The sequence below is a fragment of the Notechis scutatus genome, chromosome 4 (genome assembly GCF_049901735.1).
Source record: "Notechis scutatus isolate UNSWTSFEM ecotype Mainland chromosome 4, rNotScu1.2, whole genome shotgun sequence".
NCBI classification, from domain to species: domain Eukaryota; kingdom Metazoa; phylum Chordata; class Lepidosauria; order Squamata; family Elapidae; genus Notechis; species Notechis scutatus.
The window spans coordinates 100117806-100138558 of NC_142012.1; the positions used below are offsets into that span (position 1 = coordinate 100117806).

The 20753-nt window shown below is 35.9% G+C and overlaps 1 protein-coding gene and 1 pseudogene across 19 annotated transcripts in view; both read left to right on the plus strand.

The window, feature by feature from the left end:
* The window catches only part of CPEB3 (cytoplasmic polyadenylation element binding protein 3), a 103901-nt gene that overhangs the window by 58354 nt on the left and 24794 nt on the right, over window positions 1-20753 (plus strand). For 12 of the 19 annotated variants that reach the window (XM_087964226.1, XM_087964231.1, XM_087964232.1 and 9 more), the window contains one exon: window positions 4931-4987. In XM_087964226.1, the coding sequence (XP_087820352.1) occupies window positions 4931-4987 (57 nt within the window). Of the gene's footprint in view, window positions 1-4930; window positions 4988-13325; window positions 13350-20753 lie in introns of all 19 variants that reach the window. The other 7 variants (XM_026670738.2, XM_026670737.2, XM_087964224.1 and 4 more) reach the window with 1 other exon arrangement.
* Window positions 7818-7949, plus strand: LOC148130844 (U4 spliceosomal RNA; annotated as a pseudogene).

Genomic DNA, 20753 nt, shown 5'->3' on the forward strand with positions numbered 1-20753 from the left:
TATATATATATATATATATACACACACACACACACACACACACACACACACACATACATACATACATACATACACACACACACACACACACACACACACACAAATTTATGTATGTATAGGTATGCACGTGTATTATTTAGAATACATGTATACATTTATAATCTACTATCTCAAACATCTGTTTAGCAGAAGGGAATTGTAGAAATGAGAGCAATAAAAAGCTTAAATATGTATTCTAAAATAGCTGAAAAGCAAAGTATTAACAGAATAATAAAATTGGAGAAGGAAATTGTTAAAAGCTTGGCAGAATAATGCCTTCAATTAAGGACAACAAGAGACTAGGCTAGCATTCTTAGGAGCAGTAAGATATTTCTGATATTTTATATTATTAATCAGTGTCACTGTTCAAGGGATACTATGGTTTTTAAATTACATAAATATGATCTTGTTACTTGTGTTTTTGTACAAGATGAAATTTGAAACTTACTATCCACTATTACTGAATAAAGAGACTTGGCTGATTTCCCTCTAATAAAGTTAATGATTATTGCTACTTGCTGTGATGTCCATTGGGCAAAGGTCATAAGTCACTGTTGCAATCTGGCAAGAAGTTAAAAACAGCCTATCAAAGATTTTCAGAGACAAGGTGACAGGAAAGTGGTCACTTTCAGGTCAACTAACATTTGCAAGCCTAGATACAGGGGATTAAATTCTGAGAGATCCCAACATAAGCTAACAAAGAGAGCTTGGAATTAGCCCAGCAGCTATATTCAGCTGGATAATATAATCATCATTAATAGACCGATTTAAAATTACCACATACAGTTTCATGAAAGTCTGGCCAAAGCCCTCTATATCACCGTATACACCTTTAAACTGGTGGCATAGAATGAGGGAAGTTGTCTATGGAGATACTTAGTCATCCAGGTCGTGGTTGTCCCAAAGGTGCTTTTTCAAGAGGCAACTGGACTTTCTGGTTTTTCTTTGAAGATGTTTTGCTTCTCATCCAAAAAGTTTGAGAAGCGAAACGTCTTCAAAGAAAAATCAGAAAGTCCAATTGCCTTCTGAAAAAGCACCTTTGGGATAATGAGGGATGTTGTTACAAAAGATAAAGGCTGGCAATGAAATTTAGCAAAGAATGTTTTATTGTTTGCTCTGATTCTCTTGCATTGAAACTGCCAACCAGTATTAAATATATTGTCTATAGGTAGCCGTTTAATAACCTCTCTCATTCAGCAACTGTTACGATGGTGCTGAACAAGAAGTACTTACAAGGCCCTCAGAGTTCCTACAGTCCCAGCACTCATGAGTTTATGTGGTTGCAGTCTGGGCCTTGACAACTGGCCAGCACTTATGACAGTATCATATGATCACCATTTGCAACATTCTCTGCCTGCTTCTCTGAAGCAAAGCCAAATAGGAAGTCAGCCGGGCAGGTGGCAAGTCCCTCCACTAAGTTACAGGCAACTCATGCACCTTCCCCTGCCCTGCAGCAGCCACTTACTGGCTTGCTTGGGACTTACTTAATGATTCTTGCTTAATGCTGGCAATAGGAAATGCTGGGATTTCCATCACTAAACAGTATGATCTTACTTTGCAACTGCATTACTTAGTGATGGAAACCCCAGAAGTCCCCATTGCCATTATTAAGCAAGGATTACCTGTAATAATTGAATTCACAAAACACTGTTAAATCACTATTTAATGAAATATTTCAACAGTTAAAAGCTTCTGTGACTAATTTGTTTTTTTTTTCACTATGTTAATGAGAATTATTCTGGAGGACAAAAACAAATTCCATACCTAACTGCTAACTACCTTTGTTTGAGAGCAAAAATGAAATATAATCCTGCCATTTACTAGGTTAAGTGGACTACCCCATATAGTATTTCTGTTGTTTTCTTTTTCCTTTACTTCTTTGCCGTATCTTACCATCTTAATTTCCAGCTCTGAGAATGTTAAAATATAATATATAAAAATTGACATTTCATATTTGTAATTGAGCATTTGTTTGGCAACCTGCGATGATTCATAATAGCCTTCAGAACCATCTGCAGATCTACCATAGAGAGGCAAAAAGAGTGCAGAAACATCTGTGTGCTATAGTTAAACAAATAAGAAAATAGAGTAGCCCCCTATAGGAGTATTTTTATCTCATACTTACTCTATCTAGACTAGAGAGTAAAATAGAGAACATCTAAGCTCAGAGGTGATATTCAGCAGGTTCAGACCAGTTCTGGAGAACCGGTAGCAGAAATGTTGAGTAGTTCGGAGAGCTGGCAAATACCACCTCTGACTGGAGATTTTACAATATCCTTCCCCTGCCACGCCCACCAAGCCATGCCAACAGAACCGTTAGTAAAAAAAAATTGAACCCCACCACTGATCTAAACTGAAAAGATTTGAATGTAGAAATTATGCAACTGATCAGGGATGAGTGGGACAACTACTAATCATAAGCTGAAAGCTGAATAAGGATCCTTAGTTAGTTACTTAATTTTTTGAACCTAAGAATTTCAACCAGAAAACCAATTGTGCCTGTAATGGTTTCAGTCAGTTATCATTTAGTTTTTAGCTCTTATCTTACGTAAACATTATTAGTTCTGGATTGTGATTCTTGGGTATAGCTGAAATAAAATAGAAGGCATTCAGTTTTCTGCATCCATGAAATACTTTTGCAGATATATCTATCATTACTAGTATTATTGAATGAAATATTTTCTGTAATGTATTTCAGCTTTAATTTGAGTGAAGAGCTTAAAATTATGACATTTTCAGGTTAAATCTCTTTATATTGCAATAACATATACAGTATGTGTGTATGGTTGCATGCATATATGCACACACAAGCACATACCTATATACAAGCACATACCATTATATATCTTGGCAGTTTTGACTTTCTGAGAAGATAGTTGTTAAGTGTAACTTAAAAATAGAAAGCCAAAAAGCAGGTGACAAAATGTCGGGCAGGCAGTCCCTGGTAGAGTGACTGAATGAACACAGCATGCACACATGCACATCAGATGTCACAGATATGGTTCTATTTTTGTACCTGACTTTAGCAAAGGAAGAAAAAAGTATTTTTAAAAATGTTTAGTGCCATAATTACAAGCTTCACTTCATTATTACCAACTCATATATAAATATATAACAGCTTTAAATGGTTTAAATAACCATTTACTGCAATTTGGTTATTTGACAGTTATTTTGGCAGATTTTTGAGTGCTGAATGGGACTCTTCTGGAATCTTATCTGAAGTTTAGAAAGGATTTGTTTGCTGTTTCTCCCTTGGCCAAATAGAAGATTGTCTTGGTACCTTTTACATAAATGCCAAAACTGCTAGGTTAAGTGCTGGAAATTGTTTTTGGCAGGAGCGAAACAGTACATTTTTGGTAACATGTTTCGATTTCCTATTCAGAAGATAATATTCTTGCTTCGGGTTTCTTAATTTAAGCTAAATAATAATAATTTGTACATCTTTGGTGTTTGCGATAGGGAATAATAATTCCTGCTGAAAAAATTAGCCATTGCTATTGAGCTTACATTTACATTATTTTGCTTAAATCATTCTGGGAAAATATAGGAAAAGATAGGATAACACATTAAATTTTAAATGGTGTGGAATAAATTACTACTTCCATGCCTCCATGAATTCTTGTGAAGTGCAAGATGTTCTAAAACTGTTCTACTTAGAATATAACAAGTATCAGCCCTTATGGAGATTTTTATTGTTTCTTTCTTCCTTTTTATTTTTTAAAACATCAAGATTCTTCTGACTCAGCTTTACCTACAATTCTTATTGTAAAGGCTATAATTTATGGTATATTTTGTATTATAAGATGCTAAAAACCAGTTTTACTGATTTTAAAAGCGGATTATTTCCTATCGTACTGCACTTGTGTATAATTCATAACATACATTTCATTTTCTACATGGAAGAAGTAGTACCTTTTGTCATGTAGCAAAAAGTGAAGAATCTTCTTCAGCACTACATAAATTTAGAGGAAGAGTTTGGAGGAGCCTTCATGAAATTGAGTATGCACACCTTGTTGAAGTTATCACTTAGAGGCTTCCTTCCCACCCTTGTTTAAAAGAGATTTCTGTGGTGAAGGTATCCTATAGTGCTTAAAGATTTTGGAAGCTTCTAGGGCTTCATATAGATTACCTTATTTATATCCTTGTAACAATCTGCAAGGTACTTTACTATTCACATTCTTGCAATATAGATGGAGATATGAGATTCAAATAATGGAACAAACATGCTTTCAAGATATATAAAATTCAGATCAGAGACTCTGATATTTCCATTGTCTTTACCACAACGCAGTCTTGAGTGAATTAAAGAGGCTTGTAATAGTTTCCAGAAGCAGAAGATTTCATACACTCACAATCCAAGCTATTGTACACATATAAAATAGGCTTTGGCTTCTCTTGAGGAAGCATAAGCAAGTTATTTCTACTCACACTATCAGTAATCAGCTAAATAAACACTAAAGAGCTAATAGTTTGTTTTGACAACAAGGCAACAAGTATTTCTTCCCAAATTTCAAATGTTATTTTTTTTCCTCCAAAGCACAATATTTAACATTAGGTACTGTTTCTCGTTACAGTTAATTAATTGAAAAGTGTGCTTTCTGTTAATCTAAAAATCAAATTCCAAGAATTAGAAATAAGAGCAGAACTATTTCCATTATAAAGAAACAATAAAAGGAGATTAACATGTTTAGGTTCATTTTTTTCTCAGACGGTTTGTTATCTTTTACCTTTAATGAACATAGCATATAGTAGTTATTATTATATATCTTGTATAGAAGATGAGATGGAACACATTTTGAGATGATTAACACTATTCATATCTGTTTGATTTTGAAATGCTAGTTTTAAAAAAAAATTAACTCGTATTAAACTTCTGTTTAATTTTTTTTAGGTCGTATGGGTATAAATTTTCATCATCCAGGAACAGATAACATTATGACACTCAATAGTAAGTTCATATCTTACTTTACTGCATTTTGTACAACTTGTATATTAAATATGGCTTTGCATTTATGCGTCCATTTTGATTACAAAGAAGGGAGTAGAAATAGATAATATAAAAGTCTTTGCACATCATTCAAAAGTCTATCATATTATTCCAAACTGAAGGGATTATTTTTAGAAGAAAGTTGATTGTAATATAAGTAGTCCTTGACTTATAACATTTTGTTTAGTGGCTGTTCAAGGTTACCATGGCTCTGAAAAATGTGATTTATGACTGTTTTTCACACTTAACGATCAGGGGTGGGATTCTACCGGCTCAGACCAGTTTGGGCAACCGGATGTTAAAGTTACATCTGGTTCGCCAAACCGGTATTTCAACTGACTATCTGGCCCTGCCCACCCCACCCCTCCCTTCCCAGAAGTCTCCACGTGATGCAGGTAAGAGCAGAGTTCGCGTGGAGGTTCTGGAAGAGGGAAAAACGGGCCTTCTGGATGTCTGGAAACAGACCTATTTCCGGCTTCCAGAGGGCCTCCAAAGCCCGGGGGAGGCCGTTTTTCACCCTCCCAGAGGCCCGGGGGAAGCCTCCAGACCCTTGGGGGGGGGGAAATGGCCTTACCAGAAGTGCAGAAATGGGCCTGTTCTGGCTTCTGGTGGGCCTCCAGAGCCTGGGGGAAGCTGTTTTTGCCTTTCCAGAGGCCTCTGGATCCTTGGCAGGGCAAAAACAGCTTCCTCCAGGCTCTGGAGGCCCACCGGAAGCCGAAAACAGGAAACCCACCCTGGCCATGCCCACCCAGCAACGGGGCAGTGAACCAGTTGCTGGGATTTTTGAATCCCACCCCTGCTTACAATTATTGCAACATGCCCATGGGCACATTTTCAAAATTCAGACAATTGGGAACTGACTTATATTTAGGACTGCTGCAGTGTTCCAGGGTTATGTGATCACCTTTTGCGACCATCTGACAAGCAAAGTCAATGGGGAAGCCAGATTCACTTAACAACTATGTTATTAACTTAATAACTGCAGTGTTTCACTTAACAACTATGGCAAGAAAGTTCATAAAATGAGACAAAACTCATTTAACAAATGTTTCACTTATCAACTGTAATGTTGGGCTCAATTGTGGTTGTAAGTCGAGGACTACCTGTATTGTGATTATAAAAATCTGTACAGTATATTGGAGAAAACTAAAATGTATGGTAAAGATCTTCAGGTTTTTGAGCTACTTAGAGTCACAGCCCCAAGTGCTCTGATCATTACTGGAACTACTGATTTTTACTTTCCATATCCTCTCTAATTCCTCCTTCAAGCTCTGGTACTACTCCAACTTTCCATATTCCTTCCTTATGTTGCTGTCACTTGGCACTGTTACATCTGTCACCATCCATCACAGCTACTTTCTGATTCCTGTCTATTATTCCAATGTCTTGTTGAGTGGTCAGTACCTGCCTGTTCATCTGGATCTGGAAATTGAAATCTAGAAATCAGGATCTTAGCCCTATTATCTTCCATAACCTTCTATGGAATCCCTGTTCTAAATTAATCCATACACAGTACAGATGTTCCTATACACAATGCCATCTGGTTAGACTATTCAAATAAAAGGGCGGGACTAAAAGATAGCAGCACCAACCTACCAATATGTGGTAAGTTGTTGGACTGTCTCTGAGGGCTTTCTGGATAATCTGCACCTTGGATCCTGTCCAGTGTGGTGTACCCCTCCATATATGGATTTGGTACTTATTGCCTGTTCTTGTTGCTACCTTTTAGTCCAGCCCTCTCCAGGCACTTATAAGATTTCCCAAAGCACTCAATGACTAAACTATCTGTCAATGGTAAAATCCTATTCAGTGTCTTGTCTTACCACAGCTGTTCTTCTGTCCCATGGCTGCTGTTACCCGGGCATTCTCTTAGGCAACTCTTCTGTGGGTGGCATCCAGAAGTGGGATTCAGCCGGTTCGGGACCAGTTCAAATTAACCAGTTGTTAAAATTCTGCCCAGTTTGGCAAACCAGCTGGCCCCACTCCCACCCATTTTCTGGGCCGTTTTTGGCCATTTTTCAGGTGAAAAACAACCGAAAATAGCCTGAAAATGGCTCGAAAAACAGGGCAAAAAAGGAAGGAAGGAAGGAGATGGGAACGAGGAGAAGGAAGGAAGGAAGGAAGGAAGGAAGGAAGGAAGGAAGGAAGGAAGGAAGGAAGGAAGGAAGGAAGGAAGGAAGGAAGGAAGGAAGGAATCCAGCTTTAGCTTAGTCTCTTTCAGAATTGCCTGCACAGAAGTATTGTCAATCCTTCTCCTTCTGCTATTTTATTTATTATTTTTGGGGTGCAAATGGGCTTTAATTGTAAATTGCTTCTGAAGTGTCAGTGGAATTTATTGCCTCTGCCACCTCAGGTGTGAAATGTTGGCTGTTATGCTTTTTAATAAGCTCAGCCTCCTATATCTTACTTTCCTTGGTGATGGGAGCAGAATGCTTTGCTGGTCTCTCCTCATTCTTTCACTGGAGGGGTGGGCATTTGCACCAGGAAACTGAGGTTGGTTAACCCTTTCATTTCTGGAGGTGTTGCATATAAGCACAAGGCCTGGGGAAAGGGAGAATGGCTGGGAGGGAGGGCTGAGTGTGATGAGTTGGCCATGTCCACCCAATCATCTGACCACCCGGCCACCCCTACCCAGCCAGTTATTAGGGCAGAGAAATGGTTGTTAAATTATTTGAATCCCACCACTAGTGTCACCTTACTGATGTTCTCCTGGATACTCTGGGTTTCATACAGGACAGTAACTTTGACACCCATCAAATTCCACCTGTTCTCTTTCCAGATGATGTACAGTCTCTTTCTGCAGTGTCAGTATTGTAGCCAATGAGGTTTATTTGAGGTGTTGTTATTGCTAATTGCAAATTTTTTAATATATATATAAATTTCAATATATACATTTAAAAATTTTCTGAAACATTCAGAGTTGAATGTTTGATTGACTTTCTTTGGCAGGCAATATCTGCTTATTTTATTACTACCGTGTTTCTCATATAATAAGGCCGGGTCTTTTTTTTTTTTGAGCCCCGAAAAAATGGCTAGGCCGTCTTTTCGGGGGTGACTTAATTCCCTCCCCCCCCCTTGCATCTTCGGGCGGGCGGCGACGGCTTGGATGTTGACCTCGGCGTTGGTGGGGCACTTCGTATTGGGGTCAACACAGGCAGCACCATATCCGGGTGTGCAACAAAAGTACTTCCTAACGGCAAGCCCCGCCACCATTCCCCCCCATTTCGCATGTTTTAATATAGGCCTTAATTTGGGGGGAGGGGCTTAATTTCATTTCATGCCTATAAAACATACTGGGACTTCCTATTGGGGGAGGCCATATTGTTGGAGAAACAGGGTAGTAATAAAACTGTGTACTAAGTGGGAGAGCATTACAATTATTTTGGTAAATGTGTTTTAAATCAATTCATTTAAATCAAGGCTAATGTGGTTTTATTTTTTAAATTTACTAGCGTAGATCTTATCTATTTGTATAAACAGTCTAATTTGTTCTGAAGAAGAGCAGCAATATGATTAAAGTCAGAAAGAGTTATGCACAAAAGATTCTGTTGTTTGATACTATTACCTATCAGATCTGTCTCCAAGAGTTTATGAATCTCTACAAATTTCTAATTACTGGAATTTTTATTTTTTATTCCATATACATTCATGTTATAATTAATAATTTGTAGGAATTGTATTGCACTGCAAACGTGAGCTTAATAAATTATTGGAAATCCCATTTTTATGCACCTTGACATTAATATACAGCTAGTGAATATGGATGTATTCAAGTTCGCACAGTGGAAATATTGATCATAATCCACTGTTGAATTAAATTGGATTCGTGTAGGGTATACATTGCTCTTATTTGAATATTAATGAAAGATGCAACCATATTTTCTCCTACAACAGTGCATTAAATGCATGTATATGTTCTTTGTATGATTCTGTTGGCCACTTAGCAAGTAATCAATATAATCTATCTCATAACTATGCTATTTGCTTTTGCACTTTATTCTAGATTATATTCCTGTAAACTAACTACAGTAACTGATAGCCTTTTAAAATATAATGTGGTCCAAACCTATGGAAAATAATTAGGACTCAGCAAGATACTATTTCTTGATATCATCATTCCCAGTATTAAAAAAGAACACCCTACTAACAGCTATCTCTTTAGCATTGGACAGTGCTATCCTGCTCTGAATTAGATAGATAGACAGAGAAGACATATGGTTGATTAATTTTCTTATTTGAGGAGTGGTCAGTTGACATCTTATTGACATCTTATTATTCAGAAAAAGGAGATCATTAGATCAAACTAACATTTGCATTTATCATCTGGGTAATAGCTTAAAACAAATTACTATACTATACAGGTATTTTAGATGTACAAATAGATATGGATGAAACATTATTTAGTTACAGAAAAGAAAACAACTTGGCTAACATATCAGTCCCTTTTACCAAAAGGACCTACATACTTCATGCAATTTGTTTGCAATGTGGACAATAGTTTGACTACAACTATTAAGTCAATAGTTTGACTTAAAATGAAAGAGAATCTTTTAAAATGTAGAAGTGATGTAGAAATGAAGCAGTGATAATTAAACATATATGTTTAAATACAGAGAACATATTTTGAGAAATTAAACACTATTAAGAACATTATTAGGACTGTACAATGTGTTGAATTTAATTCTACAAAGTACTTAAGACCACATGGGTACGAGTATAGCATTTATCCTGAACCCTTTAAAATAGCTGTATTTTTTCCTTGGATTTTATGGCAGTTTTGTACTGTAGCCATAAGATCCTGGGAGAAGACATGATTGTTTTAAAGATTTGCAGGTAGGTATAGGCATTAAAACAGGACTGATAACCATGGCATCTTATCTACTGAAAATCATTCCAGATTAAATATCTGTGTTTGTTTCTTGATACCATTTCTTATCATTTGTTGTCTAATTAAATATAATACATCCAATCTCCACAATTAGTCTATCTTCCCAACAAAGTCCAAATAAAAAAGGTTTGCAATTCAGACTAATAAATCCATTCCCCAATCTTCCCTTTAGAAAAATAATTTATCAGTTTTCTATGTCATGATACTGCTATTGTAAACAAAGGCAGACTTGAAGTTCAGAGAGATGTATGGACACAATTCAGTTAGTTTCTCCATCTTTTCTCAGATTTCAGCCACTGCTTGTCTGTTATCTCAAACATTATTTCTCTATGAAGCTTAACCAGAGAACAAAGAAGCTGAAGCAGAAGGAAATAAGAAAAATATTTTCTGGATATTTCGATCCAAAATTAAGAGAAAAATTAAAAAGTAACTCCGAGTACTTTGCAAATTAAAAAGATATAAAAACCCTTTGGTGAGAGTCCAGTATTAATGTAAATCAAATGAAAGCACTTCACCATCCATAAGCACACTGTGTTTCCATACAGAAAGCAAAATTTATTTAGAACAACAATCAAAGGGAAAAAGAAAAAAGAGAACGGTTAAAAGTCCAGCAGGGGGTTGAAGTAAATTGGCATTCAGCTGGCCAGTGTACTTTTATTTATTAAAGATATAAAGCAAAGTAAAAGTTCAAAAAGCGAAATTAAGACCAGGCTTTAAAAAAACCTGAAATGCTGTCAGGGAGATAGATGCCTGCAACATTCCAGTCGCTCCCAGAGGGAACTGGAACCTTCAAGACTGCCCTTGCCAAATGGGTCCAGGACTATCCAAAAGTTATGTTGGGTTCCTAAATTCTCCCATTCAAATCCAGGGAGCAGTACTGCCAGAGAGTCAGCTTTGGTAGCAAAATCACAAATCTTCGGCAAGAGATTTACCATTCTCCTTACTGTTCAGAAGCCATCTTGGGGAGGAGTCCAGTGGTGGGATTCAAATTTTTTTACTACCGGTTCTGTGGGTGTGGCTCGGTGGGCGTGGCAGGGGAAGGATACTGTAAAATCTCCAGTTAGAGGTGGTATTTGCCGGTTCTCCGAACCACTCAAAATTTCCGCTTACTGGTTCTCCAGAACTGGTCAGAACCTGCTGAATACCATTGGAGGAGTCTAAACATGTGAAAGGTAAATACTTTTTCTCACATGTTGAATTGTACATGGGAATGTATCTCTTTAATGCAGTTCTTGCAAATCTATGCAGAGTCTTTCATGTCATCTTTGCACTCAAAGAATTCACAGATGCTACATTAAATTTGCTTTATTAGGTGTTGTCCTTTTGTATACTTATTACATTTATTAATTCTGGATTGATTAGGTACTTAAATAAAGCTGAAATACAGGTAGTCTTCAACTTACAACAGTTCACTTAGTGACCTTTCAAGTTACAACGGCACTGAAAAAAGTGACATAACCATTTCTGATACTTATATATATGTTGCAGCAATCCACTGGTCACATGATTTACATTCAAATGCTTGACAACTGATTCACATTTATGACTGTTGCAATGTCCCGGGGTCATGTGATCACCTTCTGCAACCTTCTGACAAGCAAAGTCAATGCGGAAACCAGTTTCACTTAACAACCCTGTTCCTAATTTAACAACTGCAGTGATTCACTTAACAAATATGGCAAGAAAAGTAATAAAATGGGGAAAAACTCTCTTAACAAATTTCTCACTTAGCGAAATAAATGTTGGGCTCAATTGTGATCATAAGTTGAAGACTACCTGTATTAGGTATAGACTTAAAATCAATTATGTATTTTGCCATAATGCAACTTAAATATCAAATATTTTCACTCATTCTAAGTAGAATGAAAGAAGTGAAGTATTTCCCTAGCATAGAGATACAGTAAATAAATGGTTTGTTTTTAATTAGCATTTTCCTAATTTGTGTTTAAATATTTGGTGTTGGTATATATATTTGCCTGTTTTACAGCAGCTTTTAAAAGTGTTCTTTGTGTTTACATTAATTTCATTATTTTACATTATAAATATATTATAAATAATACAAATAATATATAATTTTATATAATATATATAATATAATAATATTATAAATAATATAAATTATAAATAATTTTAAGTACATTATAAATAATGTAAATTAATTGCATTAATTTCAGTGAATTTGGCTCCATTTTTCCCGGCACTGTCTTTCCTACAAAATGAACCTGACAGAAATACATATGTAAAAAATGTTTTATTTTTTTTGAAAATGGAAGATTTGCTTTATGATTCTTTCTTCTCAGAGTTAATATAATTTAAAAGCTGTCTACATTATTTTTAGTGTTTACTACTCTTTTTTGTTTTTATTTTTATAAACTATATATGGAGCAATAGGTTCTTTTACCGCTATATATTTGTTTCTAGAATTCAGTGATATTCATGTGTGTATTTTGAATTTGAAATAAATTTTACAATACTATCCTACATGAAATTAGCCATTTGAAATCATTAGAAAGCTCTAAATTGTAATGCTACAATGAACAGTTTATTGAAAAAAACTGAAATGATGTTGCTGGCAAATAGAGGAAGATCAAAATATCACCAATTGCTATAAAGGTTTAAATGTCCATTATGTTAGCTTTCTAGAAAGAATGATTTATTTGGCTGAATTTCACAATGTCCTGTACCTAAAATCTTTTTGGTTCAGAAACTGAATGCTTATTTCGACCACCTGTACTAGCGCATTCAATGGAAGAAGCAGCAGAACAATTATTGAATTCTTCATTTCAGAAAATGGAAAAATTACTATTTACTGTTTTAGTGAGATAAGAACTGAGTTTAGATGGGCTTTAATAGTTACAATTATATTTGAGTAACCTGTATTTTTTTTAATATAATGGTTTAATTTTTATAATGTTCACAAATTACCTTCTATTTGCCAGTATATAAAATTGCTTTGAATGTTTGATAAAATTGGAATTTTAGAATAAAGTTGTATAATCAAGATTATAAGGATATTAGTTTTGATAATAAATACTATATATTTAATCTACTGCATTTTCAGTTATATATTTAGCCATTTAAACTAGTATGACTTGATCTAAAGGATTCTATATAAATTGATTTATTAAACAAAATTATTTTTTAAATGATTTCAATTAAATAATTGCTTGAGATTCTTTTTTGTAAAAATAGTACTCTCATCTAAGTGCCTTTTACAATAAGTTCTTTAGTATCAAATATATTTTGCCCATGTATTTTAGATATCTGGAATTGTGCATTTGGCTATATTTCATATGCTTGTTCCACATTTAAAATATTTGAATTATTTTGTTCAAAGTTAAAATTTGCAGAAAATTATAAATATAATCTTATTATGCCAATACCTATTGTATTTTTTTTATTTACATGCAGCCAGAAGCTATGGGCGGAGACGAGGTAAATTTTTATTTTGAATGCTTCATCAGATATGGTCATGAGAACAACAAATTACAGAATAAATAGCTGTATATTTTTGTAAAAAACAAGAATTGCTTTTCTCATCCCATAACAACGATACTGGTCTTTGTCCTGCTCAGTAGCTTTGCAATTACATGAACATAATGAAATGAGAGTATTGAAAGAGAATTTCACTGCCATTAAAAGCTAAAACTGGTAGGAGTAGAAAGGATAATTGGCTTTATCTGCTTAAAGAAAAAATGCAATATTAATATATTCCAATATAAGCATGCAGTTTTTCTTGATTTTTAAAACCTGATAAAACATATGGGTAAGCTTTATGCTCTCTGTAAAATAAAAAAGGAAGTGTTTAAATAGACTATTCCAGGAATCTGCAATAAATGCTTACAAGAGATATTCTGACATATGCTTGGGCAAGCTTAAAGTCAAACAGCAGATGATTTTATTAACAATCTTCAACCTCACTAAAATATATGAAATAGATCAATGTGGTTTCAGAGGATGGAACATTGCCTATTTTCATTTACCATTTTTTTCTTGAAATCCTCTATTTGTTGTAGATGATAAAAATACAACCCATATTACAATGAAATAATAGATTTTGCTCAAAAGGCAAATGCTGCTGGCAAAATTCCTGATCCCTGTAATGACTGGAGTGGGAAAAATATATTTTTCCTTATTACAATTCCAATTTATATTACAATAGAAATTATATTGTAGTTTTACTAAAATATATTAAAATTAATTACAAATTAATTAATTACAAAATATATACAAATTATTTACCAAATACACGTGAATCCCCTTAACCTATCAAGGGATATTTTAAAAATCTTTAACTTGTTTTATTTTAAATTAAAACTCAGATCTAGAACATTTTAGGGGCTTATATTTGGATTTAAAGATATTTTGAGACTTTTAAATCAAGCTAATGTTTGCTTTTTGCAGACCTGAAACAGAGGCTGAATTAAATTTTAAAATTGCAAAGGAAAAATTTCTAGGAGAAGTGTAATTTCAGAATTATTCTTTAAAATATATTTTCTTCATATCCTGTACAGCCCAATGTATGCATTCTGCAACTACACAGGACAAAGTTTGTAATTTTAAAATTGGATAATAAATACTGTTGATCAAACTTCCATACCTCACATTATTACCAGTTTTACCTTTCTGCTCCATTGTTTTTTATGACTGCAGGCTGCAGCACCATTAAAGTTTACCTTTTTTTTAATCAGGTGAAAGCAAATAATTGTTTTTTTTTTCCCTTAATTTTTTCCTCACCCATCTCTCACTTAGCGATTCTTGGCATCAGTTGGTAATCCATCAGTATAATGCTTATTGTATATTAGTTCCACTATAGTATGAGATTGCCATGCTGTTTGTTTTCCTTGCTTGATGACATTGCTGCCCCTCTGTCAGAGAGTTCAGAGGCAAGTTCTGAACCGAAGCTGTTCTTTTTCTCATCTTCATGAGCTGGATGCTAAAGCCAAAGCTTTCCTGACTTTGCGAGCCTGGCATGTCTTCCTTCTGTTGCTCTTATTACCAGTCTCCTCCTATAAATTCTAGACCAGTAGTGTAAGCCATGCCATTGTCATCTGGCCAAGGTGAATATTGCCAGCATTCGGAGGTAATAAGAGGAAAGATAGGTAAGGTGGTGCTCTTAAACTCTTTTATTTTGTGTTTCATCTCCCAACAGAGCACGTTCCAGGATAGTTAGGATAATGGATTTTAGGAGTTGTATCCAAAGCATCAGGAGAGCACCAACACCAATTGGCTTATTTTTTCTGAATAGAACATAATGATAGTTGCGATAATTTTTTATTCTAGGCAAGTAACTGAATTTGACTCATCAAATAAACCAGTCAGAACTAACATCTTGGAACTTGTCAATACAGTGTTACGGATAGAGAAATATATACTGCTATGATTTTAAAATGAGTATTAATACTAATGATGATAATGATGACAGCCTGCTGGTAACGAGAAGTATTGATACAATGTTGATATTAGCAGAAATAAGTATAATGCATACAGATGATTAAAATAATTGTGAAGATGACAGTAGTATCTATTACCCATTCTATTTTTGGCTTTTACTATTTTTCTACACTGGCTCTACCCAATTTTTTTTAATGCTGCCAATATCAGTTGCAGCATTCAACTTGAAAAGAATTCTCTTTCTCTGTCAGGATGTTGATTTTGGAAAATGTCTTCAGAGCAATTGTTTACCATCATGAATGGGCTTCTATTTGTTTTTGCTCATTGCTGATGATAAAACTAAGAAAAGGAAAACAGCCTAGAACCAATGCCTTTGCAGATTTTCTTGGCACGGTTGCATTTAGAATATCCTCAATTAGAAATCATAGTTACTAATAGATGAAGATTAATGAGTTGATTGTGCTGGCAGCTCATTACTGCAGAATCTAAACATACCATATTTGCATCTAAACATATTTGATCCCTCGGCTAAAGTAGGTAAAAAAATTATTTGATGAATTAAAATTACTAATAAAGTTAACTGAGATATTTTTCTTATAGAATAGATAAGGCTACCTGATTGTTTGGGTTCTGGTTTTCTTTTGTCTATTTTTTGCTAGTCTCAGGGCAGAAAAAAGCCAGGCATGCATTGTCATGTATAAGTGAATTTAGATATGAGTTGTTTAGATCTAAATCTTCATTTTTTTCCTCCTATTGTTATGTGGAGAACTGTCCAATTTTTTGTTATTTTAATTTGTGATTATGAACCAAAATTATTTTATTATTTGGTTAATGTGACTTAATAAGAATTGTGAAGTTAAAGTAAACACAGTCTACAATGTTGCCAAAAGAAATTGAATATTAATTGATTCAGGAAACTGAGAAATATTCTATGCCAGAGGTCTTCAAACTTGTTGACTTCAACTCCCAGAATTCCTTCTCCAGGCATGTTAGCTCAGGAATTCTGGGAGTTGAAGTCCACAAGTCTGGGAGTTGAAGTCCACAAGTCTTAAACTTGCCAAGTTTGAAGACCCTTGTTCTATGCAAAGAACTAATGACTTGTAAACCTACTAAAAGTATACTAATATTAAAAAAGAATATAACATCATTACAAAATGGTTAAGATTATCCATTTTAGATTCTATATCTCAAGCCTCCTAGGTCATTGGGTTGCAACTACCATAATTCTAACAATTGTACTGTGAGAGAGAAATTTTTTTAAAAATACCTGGAGCCTGTCTGTTCTTTAACCAAGTGAAAATTAGCCATGATTATTTGGGAATATCCATCTGGATTTGGAATTCCCACAGGATCTTAGTCCTATTATTCTCCATGACTGTTTAAGGAATCTCCCATCTGGACTTGAGGGTCTTGTCCACACACAGTGCATAGGTTCCTGTACATACCGTAGTGCTTGTTACTTTATTGTACCATTCAGGCTATCCTGCCTGCACTTTCTACCTTGACAACTTGTGTTAGACTGTTTCTGAAGCTTTTCAGCACAGTCTGTACTTTGGGTCCTACCTAGTGTGGTAGACCTCTGCTTCTATGGAACTGGTGCATAGTCCTGGTCTTGTGCTGCTATGATCAGTGCCTCAGTACTGTCTTAGTTCAGCCTTTTCCAGCTACTGATAAGATTTCTTAGTGCCAGCCATCTCTTGATGGTCCATCTTGAGTCTTGGGTGACTGTTCTGTCTATGAGCAATTGGAGTTTTGAGTCTCAGGTATTGTTCACAATGCCTTACTGAGATGTGCTCAAGTACTGGCTCATATGGTCCTGTGGCTTGACAGCTGTGATGCCTGATAGAATTTTCCTCTTCACTATGTTTAAGTGTTGGGTAACTTAGCTGTTTTTCAATTAGCTTGAATATAGGTCTTCTGTCCCTCTCATACATTTCATATATCCCCTCTCATTAGGTCTACTATTGTTGTAGCATTTCATCAGTTACAGCTTCTATTGTTTGGTTTGTTCCAGAAGCCCTTTTACATTCAGATTGTCCTTGTTCCCCAATATTTGGAACAAACCTTGTTACTCTGGGCAACTTCTGAGCTGGCATGACTCTTAGTCAGGGGTGGGATTCAAATTTTTTAACGGGTTCTGTGGGTGTGGCTTGGTGGGCGTGGCTTGGTGGTCATGTGGGCATGGCCAACTCAATATCACTCACATCGAGGCACGCATCTCCTCGCCTGGCCTCTCATGACTGTGGGGATGCTGCAACAGTCGTAAGTGTGAAAAATGGTCATAAGTCACTTTTTTCAGTACCATTGTAACTTTGAATGGTCACTCCACACAAGCAAAGTACCAGCAAAGGAGGGGAAAAAAACTCCAGAGACATTCCTGAGACAGGAAGTCTAGTCCTGCCAAGAATGTAATAAGGGTTAATGGAGAGGCAGTTTCTGTAAGCAACACCAGAATGTTTCCTTCCTGCCTTCCTTACAGGATTAGGCCAGTAATTTCTTCTAACAACCGGTTCTCCGAACTGCTTAGAATGTTAACAACCGGTTCTAGCGAATAGGTGCAAACTGGTACCATGTATCTCCAACAATACGCCCCCCCCCCCAATAGGAAGACCCAGCATGTTTTTCTAGGCATAAAATGAAATTAAGCCCCTCCCACCAAATTTAGGCCTAGTTTAAAACATGCAGGGTGGGGGGAAGGCGGCGAGGGAACTTGCCATTAGGGTGTCCACGCCGCAGGCAGCTACGCTTCACCATCAGTCGCTCCTAACAGCCAATCATGGTGGAGCATGGAGAAGAGCTCTCTGCCCCTCCCTTGGCCCACGTCAGGAGGCAGGCGGCATCTGCTCCAAGGGTAGCAGCAGCAGTGTCCCTTTTGCCAGACTCTCCATCAGCGCCCAGTGGCAGGAACCATGGAAGCTTCAGCTGCTCAGGGGGGAAACCAAAATGCAGCGCACGGTGCTCCCAGTTATTGGAGACGGTGCCTGGCAAAAGGGACAGCTTTGTCCTGGGCGCTTGAATGCAGGAACAGGCTGTACTGGGACTTTGCAAACTGTCAGAGCCCGATGGGGGGCACCAAGTAGCAGCAGCAGACTCAGATGCTGTTGTTGTTGGACCAGCCACCAGGATTAAACCAAAATGCAGCGCGGGGTACCTCAAAATCTTGTTTTCCTGTTGGACGGGACGGGGAAAGTGGGGCACTCAGATGCTGTTATTCAGCGGCCCCGAAAAGACATCCTAACACCCTGAAAGACGCCAGCCGTTTTTGGGGCTCAAAAAAATAAGGCCCGGCCTTATTTTGTGAGAAACACAGTAGAATCCCACCCCTGCTTTTAGTTCATGTCACTCATATCTGAGGTATCTTTCAGTTTGAAGTGTTATAGGGTCTTTGCCCAAAGATCCATCCTGGTATGATAGGTGCCCGCCAGGCAGTGAAACCTGCTTCCTGTGTCAAAGGGTGGCACTTTAACCACTACGCTTCCAAACCACTATACATCAAACTGGCTACACACATACACACACACGTGCAAGTGCACATGGACATGCACACATACATATTTGTAATTAATACTTATCTGTAGAATAATACCACTGCATGTCTTAAAAAGCCAATGTTAAGAAAACTTCCAGAATTTGAAGTAATAAAGATTCTGAAAATATTGAGAAATTCAGTTAGGAAGTTGAAATCAGATGTTTTGAATAATTTGTACTGAATGGCTGCAACAATGGCTCATGACATAATTCAATTTTGTTGTGTTGAAAATGGTCATGCCATTACTCAAATTATTAACTAGAGTAATATATTGGGTGGCTCCTATTCTAGAAAATATTGCAGATTTGTGTTTTTGCAGATATACCCATATCATAAACACAATGAATAATCCCCCTAATGTTTCCTTTAAATAATCTACTTTAGAAGTCTTGTTTTCTTCTCTACCAGTTAGATTCCTTTTGGTAACAAAAACAAGCTTTGATCTTTTGTGGAAGAAGCAAATTTTATTTCTGTAAGCAGGTATCAGGGAAAAGGTCCTTTCCCTTGTACCAAGATTAGGTCATGTAAACATGTTAGTATACGTTTATAAACAACTTAGTATATGAAATATTTTTTAAAAAAATGCTTAACCCTTTTATCCTGACCTTTTTTGTTTTTTTATAAATAACTCAAAGCAACAAACATACCTAATACATTTTCCTCTTCCTATTTTCTCCATAACAATAATTCTGTGATGGGGGTGGTGGGTAAGAGAGAGTGACTGACCCAAAGTTTCACAGCTAGTTTTTCATGATTAAGGCAGCACTAGAACTCACAATCTCCTGGTTTCTAGGCCAGCACCCTAACTACTAGAACCAACTGGGCCAGACTTACAAATCCCAATTGCTTTATTTTGAAATGTTTCTTTCTATCATTTATAAAATGTTCTGTTCATAATATTATTTATATTAACATTATAGTAGTTACTAAAAATGAATACAAGTCTCTTGAGCTACTATTAACTAGTGAAATGATAAGAGAATGCAGTACTACTTTTTCAGAACAAGATTTTTATCTTGAAAGACACTTGGACTTGCAAAGTGACTTCCAAATCTGCATAGTACTTGAATGTGGAAGTCGAATTAACCAATGTTATATTTAACAACTTTCTAGGACAACTTCTTTTAAGCAAAAGTGACATGAGAACAGGGGCTAGAATACTGTGGTGTAGATTTGGAATCTAATATATTTTAAGATAAAGAGATTTATTGAAGGAGTTTTCTGCCCCTTTCCTACCATAGCAGCCAGCAGCCACCCAAGTTATTGAAAAATCTTTTTTAAGAAAATCAGTGTCTCTCTTAAATAAATGAGATAGGATGCAGAAGGTCACCCGGTTTGGAGCAATTCTCCACTGCATAACTGGTCCCCACATTCTACCCAGGAGTTTTCTTGAACCTGGGATGGAACGTGGTTGCTGGTTATGCAATGGAGAATTGCTGCAAACCCGGTAACCTTTTGCATCCTATCTCATTTGTTTAGGCGAAACACTGATCCTTTGAAAACGCTTTTTACAATTCAGGGCCAAATATGGATTTCAGGGCTGAATAGTGGAAGAAAAAACTTCCTTGTAGAAAATCTCTTAGGTTCTTACCATAAATATAAATCTGATTTGAGCTGGGTAACTATAGAAAGATATCAAGGTTCTTTTCTTGACAATAATATTGAATTGATTTAATGTTGCTTTCACTGTTTAGTCTAGGCCCTGGAATTTCTAGTTGGTCTCTCAAAATATTGTCATCTTGCTTAGCTTTTTCAATATAAGCCAAGATTTCTGGATGCGATTATCACTTATAGTATATTGCAGTCCATAATATTTGCATAAATATATGCATGGATATATAGACACACAATTTGCTGTGTGATTATTTGCTTGTGCTTGTATTTTACTCTATTGGTTTCAGGAAAGAAAGTTTATT